The following is a 19,749-nucleotide window of genomic DNA, read 5'->3' on the forward strand; positions in this document are numbered from 1 at the left end:
TTAGTTGTTGTTGTGCTTTGTTTGACACACAACAATATCTGTCATCTCAGTATCTTCTCAACAGGAAACTGAAAACAGATCACTCTCTCCAGGCACCTCATCAATTTTGGCGGCTCAACATCTCTGGTAAATCTTGTTTTATCTGTGAAAACACATGAATGCTCATGCACATATTCTGGATGGCATAAAGAAGAAAAATCCTGCACTGAAAATGTAAGTATTATAAATATTATTATGCAACACTTTCAAATTGTCGTTTAATCTATTATGTACAATACCCACCCATCAAGTGTTAAAATATTGCAACATACTACAAAAGTAATGATTTTCTTAGCTGCCTATTTTAAAAAATAAATTTCTATAAGTAAGCAGTTCTGAATTTTGCCAAATTTTGACATCACAATTTGTAATATTCCCATAGTACCTTCAAATTTTAAGCCAAGTGAAGATCATTCACTTTCAAGCAATGGCTCGACGACTCTTTCTGAAACACTACAATATGTTAAAGCCGAAAAGGTAAGCAGAGCTGCAGTCCTGGAATCTTTTGGTTTTAATAAGTAGCACATACTGATGAAATTGCCATTTGCGTTTGGCAGCGTGTCACCTGCATGCGCCACATACATAGATTGGACAAGTGTAGTTCCATGGATAATTAATGTAGTGTTGACTTGACAGTGAAATGCTTTCATTGTCTCACGTGACAGTTCATACTCCCTTTTTTTCCTCAACAATATCCCTTAGCAATGTGATGACCCTAGTCACCATGGTAACAAAAGCCATTCTAATGTTGGCTCGCCTCACGGTGCAGTGAGTAGTGGCCCAATTGCATGAGAAAGCCAAGTAATTTTAACTCGGGTGTTAAAAGTGGATGTCAAATGTGCTGTAATTCTTCGTCATTTGTTTATAAAAGCATGTCAGAGGCATTTTATTTGCCTGAACTGTTTTCAGTTGTGAAAAAATGCAAATATGTTTTGATGAACAAAATGAAAGAATTGGAAATTGTAGCTCATATGATTTCAAATGACAGCAAAATTTCATGTGCACATGTGCACGAACCACCATTTTGTATAATTGGTACATGTATTGTTTGTTTTTTTAAAATCATTTTATCCTAAAAAAAACAAAAAAAAAAACAGGGCATTAAAAATGAGTCTATAAGTACACACTATTTTGTTTTGTTTTCTTTTGCATTAGCACCTACTTTCACTAAAATTCAGTAAATTCTTATTTGTGTTGCTGGAATAAGTACTATTGTTTAGTTGTCAAACGATACGAAAGGCACTAATGCTTTTATTCCACCTCCGAGAGACTCTGGACGCCAACTGGAACTGGTGAGCCTTCCCTGAAACTCGAAGTGGTCATGAGACGCTTGGCCCAGTGAGAGTGACAGACAGTGGCGATTGTCCACTAAGAGATGAGTATTGTTAATGACGTAATAACCACCTCCCAAGTGGTCCAATCAGCATATAGTGGTGGGCGGGGTTTAGGCAAGAGGCTAGCAACAGTTGCCCCGGTGAAGGCAAGGCGCCATAGTCACGGTAGTCCTGGCGACAAGAACCAAGCAACGGGAGTCAACAACAACCCGAATGTAAGAGAAAAACTTAGCATAAAAAGGACAATACCCGGGGAAAAAACAGAGGTGAACTAATCAAAAGGAGATTTTAATATTATTTCGTGCTCTCTAAAGTTGCATGGCGGTTTTCGTTTGCGCGTTCGTCTGTGTTCGGTGAAAGTGCTCGAGCATGTCGGTGATGAAAGTGGTTGCTAGCTTTTTTTGCGTGCGCAAGCGGTTGTTATGGCGATGTCAGATCTCTGATCAGAGCACAAGATGGCGGGTGCGTTCTAAAGCTTGTGACTACCCTACTTTTGCCACGACTATTCACTTTTCCCTGAGTGTCACATTTAACTTCGAACACAATTGGCTCCGAGGCGTGTTTGTCTTGGTGGAAGAATTACAAGCACGCAATCATTGTTTTTTGGCCAACAGTTTAGTAGCTCAAGCGCACATGAAGCTTTACTATCTGACATGAGCTGTTAGCTGGGGAAGCTATCACTCTCGCTAACTCAACACACCTTCACTCTAGCGGGGCTATATGTTACAATCCGGTATATAGTATCAACTTTCTTGAATCGCGTATCCTTGCTAAACGTGCGCATTTGGGAGTTGTATGTTCCAAACTCATTTAAATCACTTGGTAAAAGTTTTTGTTAGTGACATTGAAGTCACTTCCCGTGACACGATGTGAGTGGTCGTGTTTACCGTGTGGGTGCATATCGGAGTGGTTTATCTTACGTTGGGATGGTCTAAAGTCCTGAATGACTTGGTCCAATATTGTGCATGTGAATCAAGCCTTAACTATAAAGGTGATAAAGTTACAATAGATACTGTATTGATTACGCTTATCAAACACGGTCATTGCTTACATTATTACAATTGGAAATTTGTTTAATTATTACACCTTTGTAATGGACTGAAGCTGGAAAGGCTAAAAAGATATTGCTTAGATTCAGAGATAAAGCCCCACATCCTCTTCAGACACACACACTAGGGCTGTGTGCCAATAACATACAAGTGAATATGACGTCAAAGGCATTTATAGAATATTCGCAATTGAGCTCCGTCTCCCTTTTTTAATCAACAGAATTAGCGCCTCTAAGCATCGGTTGCCATGGCAACTTCTGGATACTCAGAAGACCTCCAGCCTCAGCAGACCAACACGGTAACCGTAGCAACGCCGGCCTCCACCACACCCTCTTCCACCAAAACAGCGGCACACTTCCTGGCCGGATTACCACTAACCTCTGGAAGCCTTGCATCAGCCAACCAATCAGCCAAAAGTGGACAGGATGCACTTTCTTCACAAGCTCCACCTACCCAGGCTCAGAGCCAGAAGGCAGCTGTTCTAGCGGCTCCCACACAGCACTATATCAGCCCTGAAATCCAGCACACTGTGGCCCAGAAGAGTAATGGTCAGAGCACCTCACCCCAGTACATCATTGTGACTGTTACAGGTGAGCAACAGTAAGCAATAATAATTAATGATACTGTATGATGATCAGGTGAATGAGTCTCACAATAACTATAAAAAATAATTTAACAAGGTGATAAATAAATAAATGTCCAAATGCAACACTTACTATATATCTGCAAATGTTTACATTTTCAAATGGTCACCTCCTCATCCTTCCTAGGACATCAATGAATTGTATAATAATTAAATTTATCGTGGGCAAAATTCAGCCACTGCTCTCATCTCCTGTGATATTCTGCTCTTTACTTGTTATTTTAGACAAGTTTAGCTTCATCAATTTTTCAGTCAATTTCAACAATGTATTCATACTCTTACATTTATCTTGCTAGCAACTCATTTAGTGCTCTAAATAAATAGTAAATGAGATCTGATAATTGCAAGCACAAACACACACGAAAATCCCAAAGGGAAAAGGGTTGAATAATTATTTTCCTACCTCTGTCTAACCATTTTAATTTGTGGTCGTGATTTTTAGTCGGCTCAGTGTTAAGTCATTATTACCATCGTCAGCAGCACGCTAAGTAATATTGAGCGTGTGTGTAGAGGAGCAGACCACAACAATATAATGTGATGCATGTGGTTGCTAGGTTACATTGTACCAAATGTGAGGGATGGAATGCAGCTTTTTTGAGTTTGCGGGAGAGTTAGTGTTATAATGTAGCTCATGAAATAGCAGCAATTCCCAATTACTAACAAAGAAATCTGTATCCATGGCAACTTAGGCTGTCTATTAATGTGGCAAATACATCTTTTTCTGGCTGTGAGATCCACATTAATGTCGCCTGTTTCCCTTTTAGTGGAAAATATGACTAAATGTCAAAGGAAATTTTGGGCATTTTGAAAATCTTAACGAGAACAGAATGAAAGAGAATGAGGCCTTAGGCTAGTTCTTTTCCTGGATGTGTATTTTCGGTCCATCTGTTAGTGGATATTTTTGCCTGCTAGTGTCAAGTAACACGGTATACTCCCACCCACAAAGTCACGCGTTGGGGCAGGCGGGCATGGGGCTTGTCTGCCTCCTAATGTGAAGTCCTATTCATTCAGTCATTTTGATACACTTATAAAATTAAGAGCACAACTGTAAATCTACAAAAGCTAAATGTTGAGTGAAAAAAAAAAAAATCTATGAATCATCACCAAAATTCACTTGTACATCTCATGACCACTTCAACCTCTGCAAATATCAAAACAATTGCTTCAGTATTTTGGATATTATGGGCATTAAGCTTTTTTTCCTCACCATATAGTTATGATTGTAAGAATGTAATGTGATTGTACATATCCTAGAGGTATATAAACTTATGAGCACAACTTACTGTGAATATTTAATTGCAGTATATTACAGCCAACATACCATCATTTGAACCCTATCTTCCTTCTACAGAAATGCTATTCGAGTCATTTTCAGATGTGATACAGAGATCACACTAAACCAATTTTTATACAACTAAAACATTTCAAATTTAATGAATTGATAACCACCTTAAAATAATGTATAAAGCCCAAATTTTTACCAAATAAAAGTGAGTACAAATTAAGATAAACTGATATTTTTTTTCCAAACCTCAACACAAAACAAAACAAAACACGTATTTCAATTCAATTTGTCAGTTTGTGGAACAATCTGGATTGTAAAACCAAAACATTTCACTCAGTCTAGCTGTTTAAAAAAAAAAAAAAAATGTATAAAGCACAATTACCGGGACTTAAAAAAATATATAGCACACAATTGTGCTGTTGAATTAATTTGTAAAAATGTTGTTTTAAAAATATCTTGACTGTTTACTGTCATTCATTTTGTATTGATCAGGGGCAGATATCACAAGTTTTACTTCTTTATATCCCTTTTTATTTATTTTTTAAAGAATGTGAAATACATGGAATAAATTTGCACTACTATGATTCCATCATGGTTAATCTTATGACAGTTTATGTTGGCTGTATTAGAAAAACATTTTTTTTGGCTGTTGAATTAGTTTATAAAAATGTTTTGACTGTTTACTGTCAGTCATTTTGTATTGTCAGGGGCAGATATCACAAGTTTTTACATTTTTTTTCATTTCTTTTTAAAAGAGTAAAATAAATAAATAAACAAATAAATACATAAATAATACTATGATTCCATAATAATTAATCTTATGGCAGTTTACGGTGGCTGTATTCGAAGAACGTAGGTTTCTTTTTATTTATTTATTTTTATTTTATTTTTTAATCAAATGTTCTATCTGAAGTTAAGGTACGTATGTATTTTATACAAATTCCCAACAGGGCCTATCTGATGGTTTCAGTCTGTGTTGACAATAATCAAACTGGGACTTCAATGTGGCTCATTCACAGTCCCGTCCATCATTTCATATTTCATGATCTGTGTACAGCTGTGCTTTCATTTCAGATGTATTGACAAGTTAGAAGCAGCAGAACAGCCACTCACTAAGAAGAGTAGTAGCAGAGTGAGACAGAGAGAGCGAGCGAGCAAGAGAGAGAGTCCTCACAAGAAAGTCAGAAAGGTTTGTTCCACAAGTCACAAGATGCAGCTCAGCGAGGCTCACCTAAGGGTAGCATTGAGAACTTTATCGTGAAGTCAGTAGTTTTCAAATTTTCATCAGTATTTTTTTTTTAAACTTGTAGAAGTACAAGTGTGTTAGTGTGACATTGCAGTAATCCAAATTGGGAATATATTCATCAAAAGGTTAAAGTTAAAAGGAAGTGTGTGAACATGTTGTCCATCATCTTGTAGCCAACATCCCTCATGTCTCATTTTCCTCTCGCATCTGATATTCATGTTTACAAGATGGAGGGATTTCTCTCCATCTGGGGAGATTAGCTGTCCGAGGCTGTCGTTCTCTCGACACAACATATAAAAGCACAGCGAGTGTATTTGTGTCAGTTTCTCCTCAGCTGAACCAAAAACCACACATGGGATGTTCTACAGCGGCTTTTATTACAATTTGCAAGCCGCATGTCGTGAGTTGTCACATTGTGCGTGCGTGGCTTTTTTTGTTGTTGCTCGGTCAAGTCTCTATCTCACTCTCTCTACTTGTTTGGTGCCCAGAGGGTTCTGCTCACTCCAATGACAGTCTGTCAGAGTCCAGCTCACCTGCCCCAGGTGTGCCTACACAGGTGGTCCAGTCAGTGCAGACCACCACTCAGGTATGACTTCGTACTGGACTAGAAGAGCTTATTGAGTTCCACGGTGGTTTCATATTGATGTTGTGACTGTTTTCACCAGCAGAGGTCGGTGTTGCAGACGGTTTCACAGGCTGGTAAGAGGATTCAGTCAGGACACGTCAACAACCTGCAGTCTGTACACATCAATCAAGAGGTAATCGAATGAGAATTATTCCGTTATTTTACGTACAGTATCATTTACAGTAGAGACACCAAAGTTGGACATCTGTTTTGTGATGCTGTCTGCTACTTTCAAAACTATTTTTCCTTATGAAACCACCCCCACTAGAGAGTGACAGGATATGCGTTAGTAATGGGCCTGCTGCTGTTGTTGTCATAGTTTCCTGTTCATATGAATCATGTGAAAGCAATTCGACTTCTTTGGGAACTTTGACAGTACATAGAGAGATGCATTGTAATAATTATCTGCCTCCGTTCAAAAATTGTGCCTTCCTAATTGTGTATGGCTGCTGTTGACTGACACTCCTTTTGATTTTAAGGGTCTTTTTTTTGTTTTTGTTTTGCCACCAAAAAAAGTTTTTGCCATGCACGAATGAATTGAGCATTGAAGGGATACTTGAGTCATTGAACCATTTTCAGCAGTAAAAAGTTAATATTTTGTTAAGAATTAATTTGATTAATAATTATTTTCCATGTCCAATTAATATCTTTAAAATCAAATTTTTCCACTTGCTGCCAACTGAAGATGACATCACCTGTGTTGAGGAAACAGGTAATGACCAATCATGGCTCATTTTTTGATGACCACGCCCAGAAAACAGGTGAGCCATGATTGGTCGTTCGCTACTTCCTCAGCACACGTGATGTCATCTTCAGTTGACAGCAAGTGGAATTTTTTTTAATTTTTTTTTTTTTAAAGGTATTAATGGGGTATATGCCACGGAAGAGGCGGGACTGTTTTTGCACATCAGTTTGGTTCCAGTTCGGTTTGCGACGTGTAGGCTTCATCAAAATACTTGTTCTTCCGTCTTTGTGCCCCTCGGTTGCGCACTCGCAGCTTGGACCGGAAGTCCGGAACCAAACTGATGTGCAAAATCACATCCCGCCTCTTCCGTGGCATATACCCTATAGCACATGAAAAAATAATGAAGTTATAAAATTAATTCTGGACAAAATATTAACTTTTTACTGCTGAAAATGTCTCAATGAGTCAAGTGTTCTTTTAATGCATTTATGTCTTTAATTTCTTCTGTCTTTTTATTTAGCTTTATAATAAGGGGTGAGACTAAATATTATGAACCTGCTATGTCACCCATGTGACATTAGATTTTTTTTTAATCAAATATATGTTTTCCTCTAAACTTTATATTCAAATTATAAATCAGCAGAGCAGTCTTAAAGCACAAACTGAAAACTTGTCTGTCCCTTCTGTAATAAATATCACATAAATAAATACATGAAAATAACCTGATATTGTTTAAAGATAATTGATGGTACGGTTTTGTTGTTGTGAAACGAGCAGGTCAGGTCAAATCTCCTCTTTCCTTGTTTTGCTTCAAGGTGGAGCAGGTGTACTCCGGCCAGGTGCAGTATGTGGACGGCGGAGGCGGCGACAATGCCTTCACCACATCCGCTATGTAAGAGACAAAAAGTGTTTTTACACGTCTCATCTTTCAACTGTCCACTTACAATTCTTTGCGTCTTCTTCCAGCCGCCCGGGCAGCTTCTCCTTCTCCGACTCACCCCTCTACTCTCAGACCCCTCCCGCCTCCTCCTCCAACTTCTACGAGGCCACATCTAGCTCGGAGTCCGACATCAGCGGCTCCGTGACATCGCAGGCTCTCCCCTCTTCGGTGGGCGCCACAGCTGCCGCGAGCGGGGGCACCTCTGCGAGCGGGGCCGGTTATGTCATTCAGGGGGCTTATTTGTTAGGAGGAGGGGCGGGAACAGGAGGAGGCGGAGGAGGAGGACAGAGCTACTCCAGCCCAAATTCACGTGCCCCTCCGGCCACTGTGAGTACTTCAGTTTAACTCATTCAAACCGAAAAATGTGTCAATACATTTTTAATACTTTGTCCTTCACTCCCAAAAACATATTTACACGTTTTTTGTTTTGTTTTGTTTTTTTAATGCAAAAGAAAACAGAAGACTTTGATACAGCTTCTGACATGAAGAGGTGGCTAAAAGCAGTGGTTCTCAAATCGGAGTACGAGTACCCCTGGGCGTACGTGAAGGTACTCCAGTGGGTACATGAGATTTTAAAATATATTTAAAAAGTATATGTAAATATTAAAAAAATATATCTAAATTCATCAAATGAATTTCATATTCAGTTGGCAATTGAATTTCAGTGTCCTAAAAACCCAACATTTCCCCTATACCAGAATGGTTTGACCCAACTTGTCATATGCCACCTGTCAATTACTTGAAAACTTTATTTAAAACAATTGTTTTGTTTTGAGAACAGCGCTTTACTATGATCCCAAAAGATGACAGTTTATGTTGATAATAATCTGTATGTGTACAAATCTTTATTTATAATTAAATTATTTGTTTATTATTTTGTTTTAGTTATTGGTTTTTGTTCCCAAATAGTTCAAGAGACCACATAAATACAAATAGAGTTCCAAAGTTGTATAATAAATCAGGTAATAATGGCACACCACTCGGTTATTTTATTTTATTTTTTTCTTCAATCAAAAATGCTTTATGCTGCTTTAAGGGTACTTGGCTGAAAAAAATATTTCAGAAGGGGTACATCACTGAAAAAAAGGTTGAGAACCACTGGCTTAAAGCAATGGTAGTTATTACAAAACAACAACCAGCAGGTGGCAGCAGAGTATAAGAGATCAACCAGGGCTATGTTGCAACAAGCTCTTGTCCCCAGTGTTTTCAACAAGAATGTGAATAATGAGGAAACTTATCTATATTCTAATGGTAATTGCTGCAAAATGGAAACAGATACAAACAAACTTTTTTTTTTTTCCTGATGAAAGAAGAAACTCTAATCTTTCTTTTGGAAGATTCCATGTTTTATAGCAATAGAACACAATATTCTGTGGGCCTTGCAAAATCAGTCAAAATCCAGTAAAACAGCCGGGAGTGAAGGGTTTCGCTTCAGTGAGTTAATGTGATAGATGACGAATAAAATCCTTTTCAGCACACAACACCTCACATTTCTTACGTTTGTATTTTTAATACATTTCTTCTTCAGGTGCAATGGCTATGTGACAACTACGAAGGTGCCGAGGGGGTGAGTTTACCTCGTTGCACCCTCTACTACCATTACCTGCTACACTGCCAGGAGCAGAAGCTGGAACCGGTCAACGCCGCCTCCTTTGGCAAACTCATCCGGTCTGTCTTCATGGGTCTCCGCACTCGAAGGCTCGGGACCCGGTAGGTAAACAAAGCTCGTTGTTGTGATTGACCTCGTTGTGAGCCTTCGCATGCTTGTTTCAGGGGGAACTCAAAGTACCACTACTATGGACTCAGGATCAAATCTGGCTCGCCTCTGCTCAGATTGATGGATGAACAGCAGCACATGGCGATGCGGCAGCAGCCGTTCTCACAGAAAAACAGGTAGCCGTGTGGGCTGCTACAGGAAGAGGTTGTTAAACCTTGTTCTGACCTGAGTGTATTCTCTACAAAAGGATAAAGGCCGTTCAGAAAACAGAGGGGATCACCAATGGGACATCAGGGGGGACGTCCCAGCAGCAGGCAGGAGTGGTTTGTGATATTTCGGCCCAGGTGCAGCAGTATCAGCAGTTCCTGGGTGAGGAACTGGCGTTTTTAGTTGAATGTGCACAATGGTGTTTTGCATATTATTGTACTTCTACAAAAAAATAAAATAAAATTATGATGGTATATCATAGGGCTGGGTTAAAAAAATAATAATAATCAAATAATCGATATCGAATCAATACTCATTTTCGAGCCCGATACTGATTCATAAAATAATTTTAATATCTCTTTTTCCCATAAATTCTTATAGTTTTCTTGAAATTTACTTGTCACATAAATTTCAATGTATTCTCTTACATTTATGAAAGATCTGACTTATTGCACTTGGAGACGATTCAAATCTTTTTCATTTATATTAACAATTATTGAATTAGAATTATGATTAGATTTTCATCTCATCCTTGCTGATGTCAATGTTTGTGTAACACTTAAGTCATTCACTCCCAGCTATTTTCACTGAAGCAACTTGATTTTGACTGATTTTGTAAGACCCACAGAATATTGTGTTCTATTGCTATAAAAACATGGAACCTACCAAAAGAAAGATTAGTCTCTTCTTTTATAAGTTAAAAAATATATATTTGTATCTGTTTCAGTTTTGCAGCAAATAGCATTGGAATATAGCTAAGTTTCATCATTATTCACAAACACGTTGAAAACACGGGAAAAAGAGCTTGTTTCAACAAGGCCCTGGTTGATCACTTATACTCTCCTGCCACCTGCTGGCCATTTTTTGTCATAACTACCATTGCTTTAAGCGACCTCTTCAGATCAGAAGCTGCATCAAAGCCTTCTGTGTGCTCTAGCATAGAAAAAAAAACAAAAAAACAAAAACTTATAAATACGTTTTGGGGTTTATATGAGTTAATTATAACACAGTGATACTTTCATTAATAAACCAAATCATTTGGCCAGTTACTGCCTCCACAAATTCACTTTGGAATTGAATATTTGTGGAATTTTTATCATGTCCTTGACACTGTAGAAGAATTGATGTGCCATAATTAATCTATCGGATTGAATTGAATTGAAGTGAATCGAATCGAATCGAATCGAATAGAGAAAAATCAAAATGGAATTGAACTAAACTCTAGTGAATCGAAATCGAATCGATTGAGGAAATTAGAATCGATATCCAGCCCAAGTATATCAAAGTTACTACCAGGTTTCCTGTTGACAGGCACAACAGATTAAAAGACAATATAGTGTACAGTGGTAACCATATTATGTCCTCCATCTTGTGCATAGCATCACGCCCGTTGCCTGATTTTGTTGACATGAACGTGCAAGCGCGCAGCCTGCCTGATGGGATCCTGCCTGAACACCTCAAAGCCTTTCAGACGCTCTATAGGGAACACTGTGAGGTATGCAAATGAAAAACACAAAGTTGCTCTCTATCTGACCTAAGTTCAATGTGCTTTCCCAACACAGGTCACCATCTTGCTATATGTTAGCATACTGAAGCTACCATATTAGCATGCTAGGCTATTAGTTGTCATTTGAAATACAGGGCAAGATGTCGAATCTATGAATCTGCCTTTATGACTTTCACTACTCAGGTTGCATTCTAGCTATATGTTAGCATAACAACTGCTAGCATGCTAGCATTTAATCAGTTCTCATTTGAAATACAGTTGTGCCTCTACTTATGAAATTAATTGGTTCTGGAAGAAAGTTCTTAAGTAGAAAATTTTGTAAGTAGAGGCGCATTTTCAATGTAAATGCCCTAATCTGTTCCAAGCCTCCCAAAATTCAGACATAAATGTTTTATAAAGCACAAAAATGCATCAAAACATGTAACAAATACATGTTACAATTAGATTATTGCACAATAAATGAGAGTTGGACATAATGTAAAAAAACAAAGAATAAAGTAAAGAATAAAAATGATGGTCATTTACCTTTTTAATTGCTGTCCTCATCGTTTTTTGCCCTCTTTGGTTCATGTCCTCTCTCAGAAGTGTTTTTTTTTTTTTTTGCGTGGTGTTTTGTAAAGAACTGATCCAAGGACGTTTTCTTTTTTTTTTTTTCCTTCTTTTTTTTTTTTTTTTCTTTTTTTAACAATGCTTCGGAAATGTCCAAGGCAAACATCATCTTAGTGAGCAAACGCCCGACTGGTGAACACTTTTTCTGGGCGATTCTTTTAAACTAATTCTGAAACTTCATGGAAACTTCCGGTATGGCGAGGCATCTTTTTTCCAAAAAAAGGCCCGTCTCGTCGCAATTAAAAACTTGCTGTGCCTTCATCAATCACCAATTGTTTGAATTTTTGCACAAATTCGTCGGCCGTTGGTTCATACATTTACGAAAAAACACCTCATGGGCCGCGGGATGAATGATGAGGACGCTGTATAGACACCGATCTAGTATCTAGGCTCATAGATACCTATGGTAGAGGTTCCTCTTAGCCAATGGGATGCCAGAAAGATGCACAAAAACCGAGCTAGTATTTACGCTCATAGATACCTATGTCAGGAAATAGCCATAGCCGAAAGTATGCTGCGTTCGGTAATGTATTTTTACCTTTCGTATCTAGAAATTTCTTTCGTAACAAGAGGCAATATTTTCCCATTGAGGCGTTTCGTAACTCGAAAATTTCGTATGAAGAGACGTTCGTAAGTAGAGGTTCCACTATAGTACTTTATACAAGATATGATAGGGTGACCAAAGATCCTCTTTTGGGAGGACCAACCATTTTCTTACATCCTGTTCGGGTGTCCGGGGTTTTTATAATTTCATTTAAATTTTCAGCATTTCAGTTCAGCATCATCTTCAGACACAATTTTGACAGGTGGCACTGCTGACCTCTGCGATCCTGTTTTTTTTTTTTTTTTTCCCCTCTCGCCAACAGGCCGTTCTGGATGTGATGGTGAACCTTCAGTTCACTCTTGTGGAGACACTTTGGAAGTCCTTCTGGAGGTTCAGCCAAGGCAGCGATCCCGAAACCCTCAACCTGTGAGTGTCAAAAGTAAAACACCCGACCCGGCACCCCCGCCACTACAATAGCAACGGTGTGCTCTTCCAGTCACCACGAGTCGGAGAAACGTCTGCCAAAATCGTGCCTTGTGCTGCTGTGTAAGTTTGAGCCTGTCCTACACTGGACGAGAGCGTGTGACAACCTGCTCTATCAGACGCTGGTGGAGATCCTCATCCCCGATGTGCTCCGACCCATCCCCAGTAAGTATGCGGGGGTTGAAAAAAGCCCACGAAATGTTGAATTTCAACACGTTTTTTTTTTCCCCCTTCAGGTGCCTTAACTCAGGCCATCCGTAATTTTGCTAAGAGTCTGGAGAGCTGGCTGTCCGGCGCCATGATGAACATCCCAGAAGAGATGGTCCGCATTAAGGTTTGTATGCCTCCATCCAGTTTCCAGTGCTGGCAGAAGTACTCACATAAGGCCTTTTACTGTTTCTAATTGCTGTTGTTAAAGGAGAGGCTTGAGTTTAGCTCAGGGGTCTGTAACCTTTGCTGTCAAATGAGCCATTTTAGGCCAAATAACAAAAACAGTGTCTGGAGTCGCAAAAAAATTGAACGTTGTGATGAACAAAACAAAACAGTGTGTGAGTTAGTATGTGTACTTAGGACCCAAGAGCTAATTACAGCTGTACCATAACAGAAAAATGTGCCGCATCCAATACTTTGAGATTTTTTTTCCCCTTCTACCTTATGTCTTTTGTTTTTGGGGTTCTCTTTTTTGTTGTACTGTATTTTTTCATACCTCATTTTTCATACATTTTTAGACTTTACTGCCTTTCTGTCAAATTTTTGACATTTTTGGCAATTTCATGGACATATGGTAATTTTCTGCCTCTCTTCTTCCTTTTTTGTACAATTTGTTGCTATTTCTTTGACATTTTTTGTGCCGTTTCTTGCCAGTAAATTTCTCACATTTTGTGGATATTTTATGGTAATTTTTTGGATTTATGATATTTATTTTTGAACGTTTTTTTTTCTGCCTTTTTTTTAAATCAATTTTTGACTTTTTTTTTTTTTTTTCCAATTCCAATACATGTTATAGTATTTTTCTGCCTTTCTTTTTTGTTTTTGGACATTTTGTTGCTATTTTTTGACATGTTTTCTGATTGCCAGTAAATTTCTGACATTTTTGGCAATTTTGTGGACATTTATGGTAATTTTCTGGATTTATATTTTTTTTAGATAGTTATTTTTGAACATTTTATTTTCTACCTTTTAAAAAGAAAAGAAAAGAAAAACAAATCAATTTTCTGACTTTTTTTTTTTTTTTTTTTTTTGCAATTCCAAATACATCTTATTGTATTTTTCTGCCTTTCTTCTTTTGTTTTTGGACATTTTTTGGTCTTTTTTTATTCAATTCTATGACATATTTGCCAATTTCTGGAACATTTTATTGTCATTTTGTGATTTTCTTCTTGCTTTTTAACATTTTTAGGTAATTTTTTAAACTTTCTCATTTACCCTTTGTCTCCCTTTTTTGTCAACTAAAAATTTTGGACCCTGACATTTTTTCCATCCATCCATCCATCCATCCATCCTCGTCCTCATCCTCAGCCTATTCCCCACAAGGGTCAGGGGGGTGCTGGAGCCTATCCCAGCTGGCTTCGGGCAGTAGGCGGGGTACACCCTGAACTGATTGTCAGCCAATCGCAGGCTGACATTTTTATGAATACTTAACTCTTCTACTTAACTTTTTTTTAATTTTTTTTTATTTCATCAGGAATTCATTTCAAGTATATTTTATCTAAAAAAACAAAAAAACAAACAGGAAACCAGGAGGGCCCCAAAATTGAACCCTGTGGAACACCAAACACAAAAGCCTGCCAAGTAGGATCTAAGCCTAAAAAGTAAACTAGTTGAGGAAAGTCCAGATGCTTGAGAATCTGCCATTTTCTATTGCACTTTCTGTGTCTCCCTTTAGGTGGTGTGCGTGAGCTCCTTTTCCCAAACGCTGCGTCGCTACACCAGCTTGAACCACCTGGCCCAGGCAGCCCGCGCCGTCCTCCAGAACTCGGCTCAGATCAACCAAATGCTCTCGGACCTGAACCGTGTCGATTTCACCAACGTTCAGGTCCGCCGTCGCGCTCGTAAGGACGGAAAGCGTACGAGACGTTAACGGAACCTAATCGGTCTGTTTCCCCGCCTCGCCCCCATCAGGAGCAAGCATCCTGGGTGTGTCAGTGCGAGGACCGCATCGTCCAGCGACTTGAGCAAGACTTTAAGATGACGCTGCAGCAGCAGAACTCCTTGGAGCAGTGGGCATCCTGGCTGGACGGCGTCGTCTCTCAGGTGCTCAAACCTTACGAGGCCAACGCCGTCGCCCTGCCCAAAGCCGCCAAGGTCTTCCTGCTCAACTGGTCCTTCTACAGGTGAGATGCTGGCGAGACATGTTACAGTGTTAAAGGGGAATTCTTGATGAAAATATGTTCTATGCAGCCCCACTAAATTAAATATGGTATTCTGGTTAATATTGCCTCCGTGGAATATGAGTTAAGCTGAAAAATCCAGCTGTTTTCATCCATCTCACTCAGGGGGCGGCCATTTTGTCACTTCCTGTCGACTGAAGATGACATCACAGTTGCTCGGGGCTCAGGCAACGACCAATCACAGCTCACCTATTTTCTGAAGCTGCACTGTGATTGATTGTTACCACTGATCTGAATAAATGACTGGATAGCCGACAGGCCAAGACTTTTGAAGTCGCGAGGCCACCATATTGCTCCTCCAAAGAAAGGTTTCTCAGCATACGATTCTATACATTTACAGTATCGAAATTGGAGAACATTTGAGACAGTACTTAGAAACAGCATGATTTATGGTGTTTTAAATTTGTTAAACATAAACAAGAGGACTTCAGACATTTTACAACTTGTCTTAAATACAAATATATTTTTTTTAATTAATGAATTATAATTGTAATTCAACAAAAGATGCCCCTGCCAAATCTAATATTGGGATCTAAAGAACTGAGCGATAAAAGAAAAAGGGGGTCTTCAAAGCAGCTATTACCGTCCACTTATTATTATTATTTTTACTTATTATAAAACAGTGACCACCCCAGCAAAAACCCCCCACCCCGCCTCCGGCCTTATACTAACTTCCTATGAGCTATATGTCTCATTTGTACGTATACCATATAGTTCATACAGTAGTCTGCTCGCGAAGTGGGAGTAATAAGATGGCCGCCCTGTGACTTCCACAGCTTGCACTGGCATATTTGGGCTATCAGCTATCCAATCACATATACAGATCAGCGCTGTCGACTGAACATGACATCAGTATTGCTCAGTGGCTCAGGCAACGACCAATCACAGTTCACCTGTTTTCTGAAACTGCGCTGTGATTGGTTGTTACCTGAGCCCTGAGGTGAGCAAGTGACAAAATGGCCTCTACCTGAGATGGATAAAAACGTCTGGATTTTGCTTCATAACTCATATTACACAAACGTAATATTAATCAGAATGTCATGTTTAGACTAGTGAGGTTACATATGATGTATTATTATCAAGAAATGTTTTAAGGTTGACGTCCACTATAAAAATCTAAAAAAAAAAGTCTTGGCAACCACCAGCTCGATGGTCATCCGAGACCTGACCCTGCGCAGCGCCGCCAGCTTCGGATCCTTTCACCTGATCCGCTTGCTGTACGACGAGTACATGTACTACCTGATCGAGCACAGGGTGGCTCAGGCGAAAGGGGAGACCCCGGTTGCCGTCATGGGAGAAGTGAGTGTCTGCAAATAGGGACTTCTGCTTTCAAATGTTCCTTTTTTGGTGAAACTTCTTTTGTGTTGCAGTTCGCCAGCACCGTCAAGAGCCGATCCACTCCAGACCTGGAGAAAGGTAACAACAGCACACTTGGTGCTGCTTCTTTTTGCAGTCCTCTTGACGCCTGGTTCTTCGTCAGATGAGGAAGACGAGGATGAGGATGAAGAGAGCGAGGAGGAGAGCGCAGATCTGGTCTTGCAATCCAGCTCTCTGGGCATGCTGGAAGACAAGGAGCTTTTGGAGCCGCCCGCCAAGCAGCCCAGGACCGGTTTAAGCCTGCACAGTCTGACAGAGACGCACAACACACCGGCTTAGAGGAAAACACACACACACACTTTAACACCATCAAGTCATCCCATCCTGCATCCGCTGTCCTGTGTTCTCCTCCGAATTCAACCGTAAACATTTCTTGACAATAATATGTTATATGTGACCTCACTAGTCTAAATATGGTATTCTAGTTAATATTGCGTTAGTGGAATCTTAAGTTACGAAGCAAAATCTCAGGGGGCGGCCATTTTGTCACTTGCTGTCAACTGAAGATGACATCAATAGAGATCCTGTCGGCACATGACTTTCTCTGAACACGCCCTCCTGTGGAGCAGCGTTAATTAGCTACAATGGCGTGGAGGGCGAAAACTAGCATTTATCCGTCAACTTTCCGTCCAAGAAAATTGACAGTCATTTTGATGAAAAAGACATGATATACATGCGGGAGGTTGACATGTTTAGACTGCTGATGATGTGTCAGGAGTGCTTTTTTTCACCTTGGTGAAGCTGCTACATGGGATTACCTCCTCTCTTGCCAGTGAGCACTTTCAAATCTGATCATACAAAAGCTTGACAAGTTTGTACAATCCGGATTTATTTCTTCTTTGTGTGCTCAAAATACCATCAAAGTTAGCAGTTTGACGCAAGTGTTGCTGTGTTATTTAGGTTAGCAACTTAGCTGCTAAATTGGCCGTGTCATTTATGCCGTAAAAAGTCTTCTTTATCAGTTATGAAATTCAACTGTGTAATATCTATTACACTGTAGCAGCACAAATGAACAAAACAGATTATTTCCTCCACATTTTGCGTGTGCTAACAGTTAGCAGATGCGTTTTCTATTATGCCAAAATGGCTGCGCTAATGGCCATTTTGGGATCTGTGATGTCAACATCAGGATCTCTATGGTGCTCAGGTCTCAGGTAACAACCAATCATAGCTCAGCTTCAGAAAACAGGTGAAAACGACCAATCACAGCTCACCTGTTTTCTCAAGCTGAGCTGTGATTGGTCGTAGCCAAAGCCATGAGCAACTGTGACGTCATCTTCAGTCGACAGCAAGTGGCAAAATGGCCGCCCCCTGAGATGGATAAAAATGGCTGGATTTTGCTGCATAACTCGTCTTCCACAAATGTAGCATTAATCTGAACGTCATGTTGAGACTAGTGAGGTCACATAGCTCGACAAGAATTTTTGGTCGGGTTGACTTCCCCTTTTAAATATTCTTTGGTGTTGAATGTGTTTGTCCAGTGTAAGCATGTATGGTAGGCTATAAGAAAACGGGAGTGCCCTTTATGCCAATGATGTATTCTTTGTGCTGCTTGTTCTTTTGTCATGTAATCAATTATGATCCCCGTGCCTTCCCGGAACATTAAGTGGCCAGCCCTGCACAAACGTCGCAGATTTACCTGATAGACTAGACTACACACTCATGATAATTCCATGAGTCTCCCTTGCCCCGCCTTAACCACTAACGATGATCCTCGTGGTGTCTCAAATCACTCCCATTGCCTTTTATTAAGCAATGTCTATGCACAGGTGATTTTTAATCAAGATTAATTGATTTTGTTGGCTCAATAATGAGAAACTGGTTGTGGATGCCATATTTGATTTGTTTTCTGTACGTCCTTTTTGATTTGGCCAACTGACTGATACGCTGTGCCTTTGAGAGATTGCTAGCCCAATTGAGCTTATATTATATATTTTATGTATTGTTGCATTTCTATGGCGGTTCCGTAGCCTTGTATTGAACTTCTGTAGCTATTAAAAATCATGTGAGCCATGTGATGGGTCTGCCAACTTTGCCGTTTGTCATCTCTCCTTTGCTCATCCTCCTTTATTCATTTCCTTCACCACATCACATCATAGTCACTTCTTCACACAAACAAAACAAATAGTCATACAAGAGAAAAGGAAACTTGAATCAGCTTGCTAAGCACTTACATCGTAACCATGGTTACCTGTTTATTAACTTGATTCACCAGCTTAAGATGTTCAGCGTTTTGTAGTGTCCAAGTTTTACTTTTCGTTCTCGTGACATACAGGTATATCCAAATTGTATGTTGTTCGACCACAAACTGCCTTAGGATACATGTTGTGGTATGGCAACAGGTTACTAAACTATTTTTAATGTGATGTTGGACCAGGCTTTGGAGGTGTGCTGAACTTTAAAATCGACCCTTTACAGAGAGCACAATGTACAAGTATCAGGATTTCATTTTAAAATATTTTCCACCCCCCCCCCAAAAAAAGTGATCAACAGCAAAAGTTAAAAAGAGGTTTTAAAAGGTGATTGTGTTCTTATTCATGTACTGTAATGTGGATTGTACCTTCAAGCTTAAGCTGCTTTTCATTACAGGGATCCTCTTGATGTCCCTCATAAGACCTTTGTACAATCTGTGATCTTTGTAGCTTTACTGTCACTGATTTAAAAGATTGTGATCACGTTCTCAAATGGTGTGTATATTGTATTTGTTTACTCAGTGATTCCCACAGGGTGCCATGGCACACCAGTGCACCAAAAGAGCTCATCACAACTCTGTGCAATGTTAGTTTATTTCACCTAATTTGTCCTAGTTATTACAAAAATGTCATCGTTCAGCTGCCTATACCAGTGACATAGTGAGAGTAAGGGCAGCAGAACAATTAAATGAAATGTTCTTCCATTAGATGGCAGAAGGAATAAGTCGTGCTTTTCGACAAGTATGATTTAGCTTGGCTTAACAGGGTCCCATGAGTTAATTTGTGAGTAATTTTTTTTTGTTTTTGCGTGTATGCCATTTTTTTGTCTGGTGGTGTGCTGTGAGACTTTTCTAGTGTGTAAAATGGGTGCCTTGGC

General features: G+C 39.4%; 1 protein-coding gene across 7 annotated transcripts; it reads left to right on the forward strand.

Annotated features, from left to right (window-relative positions):
* The first annotated feature begins 1,476 nt into the window (after window positions 1–1,476).
* On the forward strand, window positions 1,477–18,698 carry rfx1b (regulatory factor X, 1b (influences HLA class II expression)). 7 transcript variants are annotated; one of them, XM_077523800.1, is made up of 18 exons: window positions 1,477–1,588; window positions 2,643–3,012; window positions 6,085–6,182; window positions 6,262–6,354; window positions 7,722–7,798; window positions 7,873–8,173; window positions 9,375–9,556; window positions 9,620–9,739; window positions 9,811–9,932; window positions 11,150–11,265; window positions 12,753–12,856; window positions 12,927–13,078; window positions 13,150–13,247; window positions 14,799–14,948; window positions 15,035–15,246; window positions 16,449–16,602; window positions 16,674–16,719; window positions 16,784–18,698. In XM_077523800.1, the coding sequence occupies exons 2-18, from the start codon at window positions 2,670–2,672 to the stop codon at window positions 16,957–16,959; spliced, it is 2,544 nt and encodes an 847-aa protein (XP_077379926.1). In that variant the 5' UTR covers window positions 1,477–1,588; window positions 2,643–2,669; the 3' UTR covers window positions 16,960–18,698. The 7 variants fall into 7 exon arrangements, with proteins under 7 accessions (XP_077379926.1, XP_077379927.1, XP_077379928.1 ...); XM_077523801.1 differs by having other exon boundaries at window positions 6,265–6,354; XM_077523802.1 differs by having other exon boundaries at window positions 16,433–16,602; window positions 16,784–16,931.
* The last annotated feature ends 1,051 nt before the right edge of the window (window positions 18,699–19,749 follow it).

Source organism: Festucalex cinctus, chromosome 6, assembly GCF_051991245.1.
Source record: "Festucalex cinctus isolate MCC-2025b chromosome 6, RoL_Fcin_1.0, whole genome shotgun sequence".
Taxonomy (NCBI): domain Eukaryota; kingdom Metazoa; phylum Chordata; class Actinopteri; order Syngnathiformes; family Syngnathidae; genus Festucalex; species Festucalex cinctus.

Coding starts and splice junctions, on each gene's coding strand:
- rfx1b (XM_077523800.1), top strand. CDS start 2,670: ATGGCAACTTCTGGATACTCAGAAGACCTCCAGCCTCAGCAGACCAAC. Junction 11,266..12,752: donor TCTATAGGGAACACTGTGAG/GTATGCAAATGA, acceptor TCTCGCCAACAG/GCCGTTCTGGATGTGATGGT. Junction 15,247..16,448: donor CTCAACTGGTCCTTCTACAG/GTGAGATGCTGG, acceptor GGCAACCACCAG/CTCGATGGTCATCCGAGACC.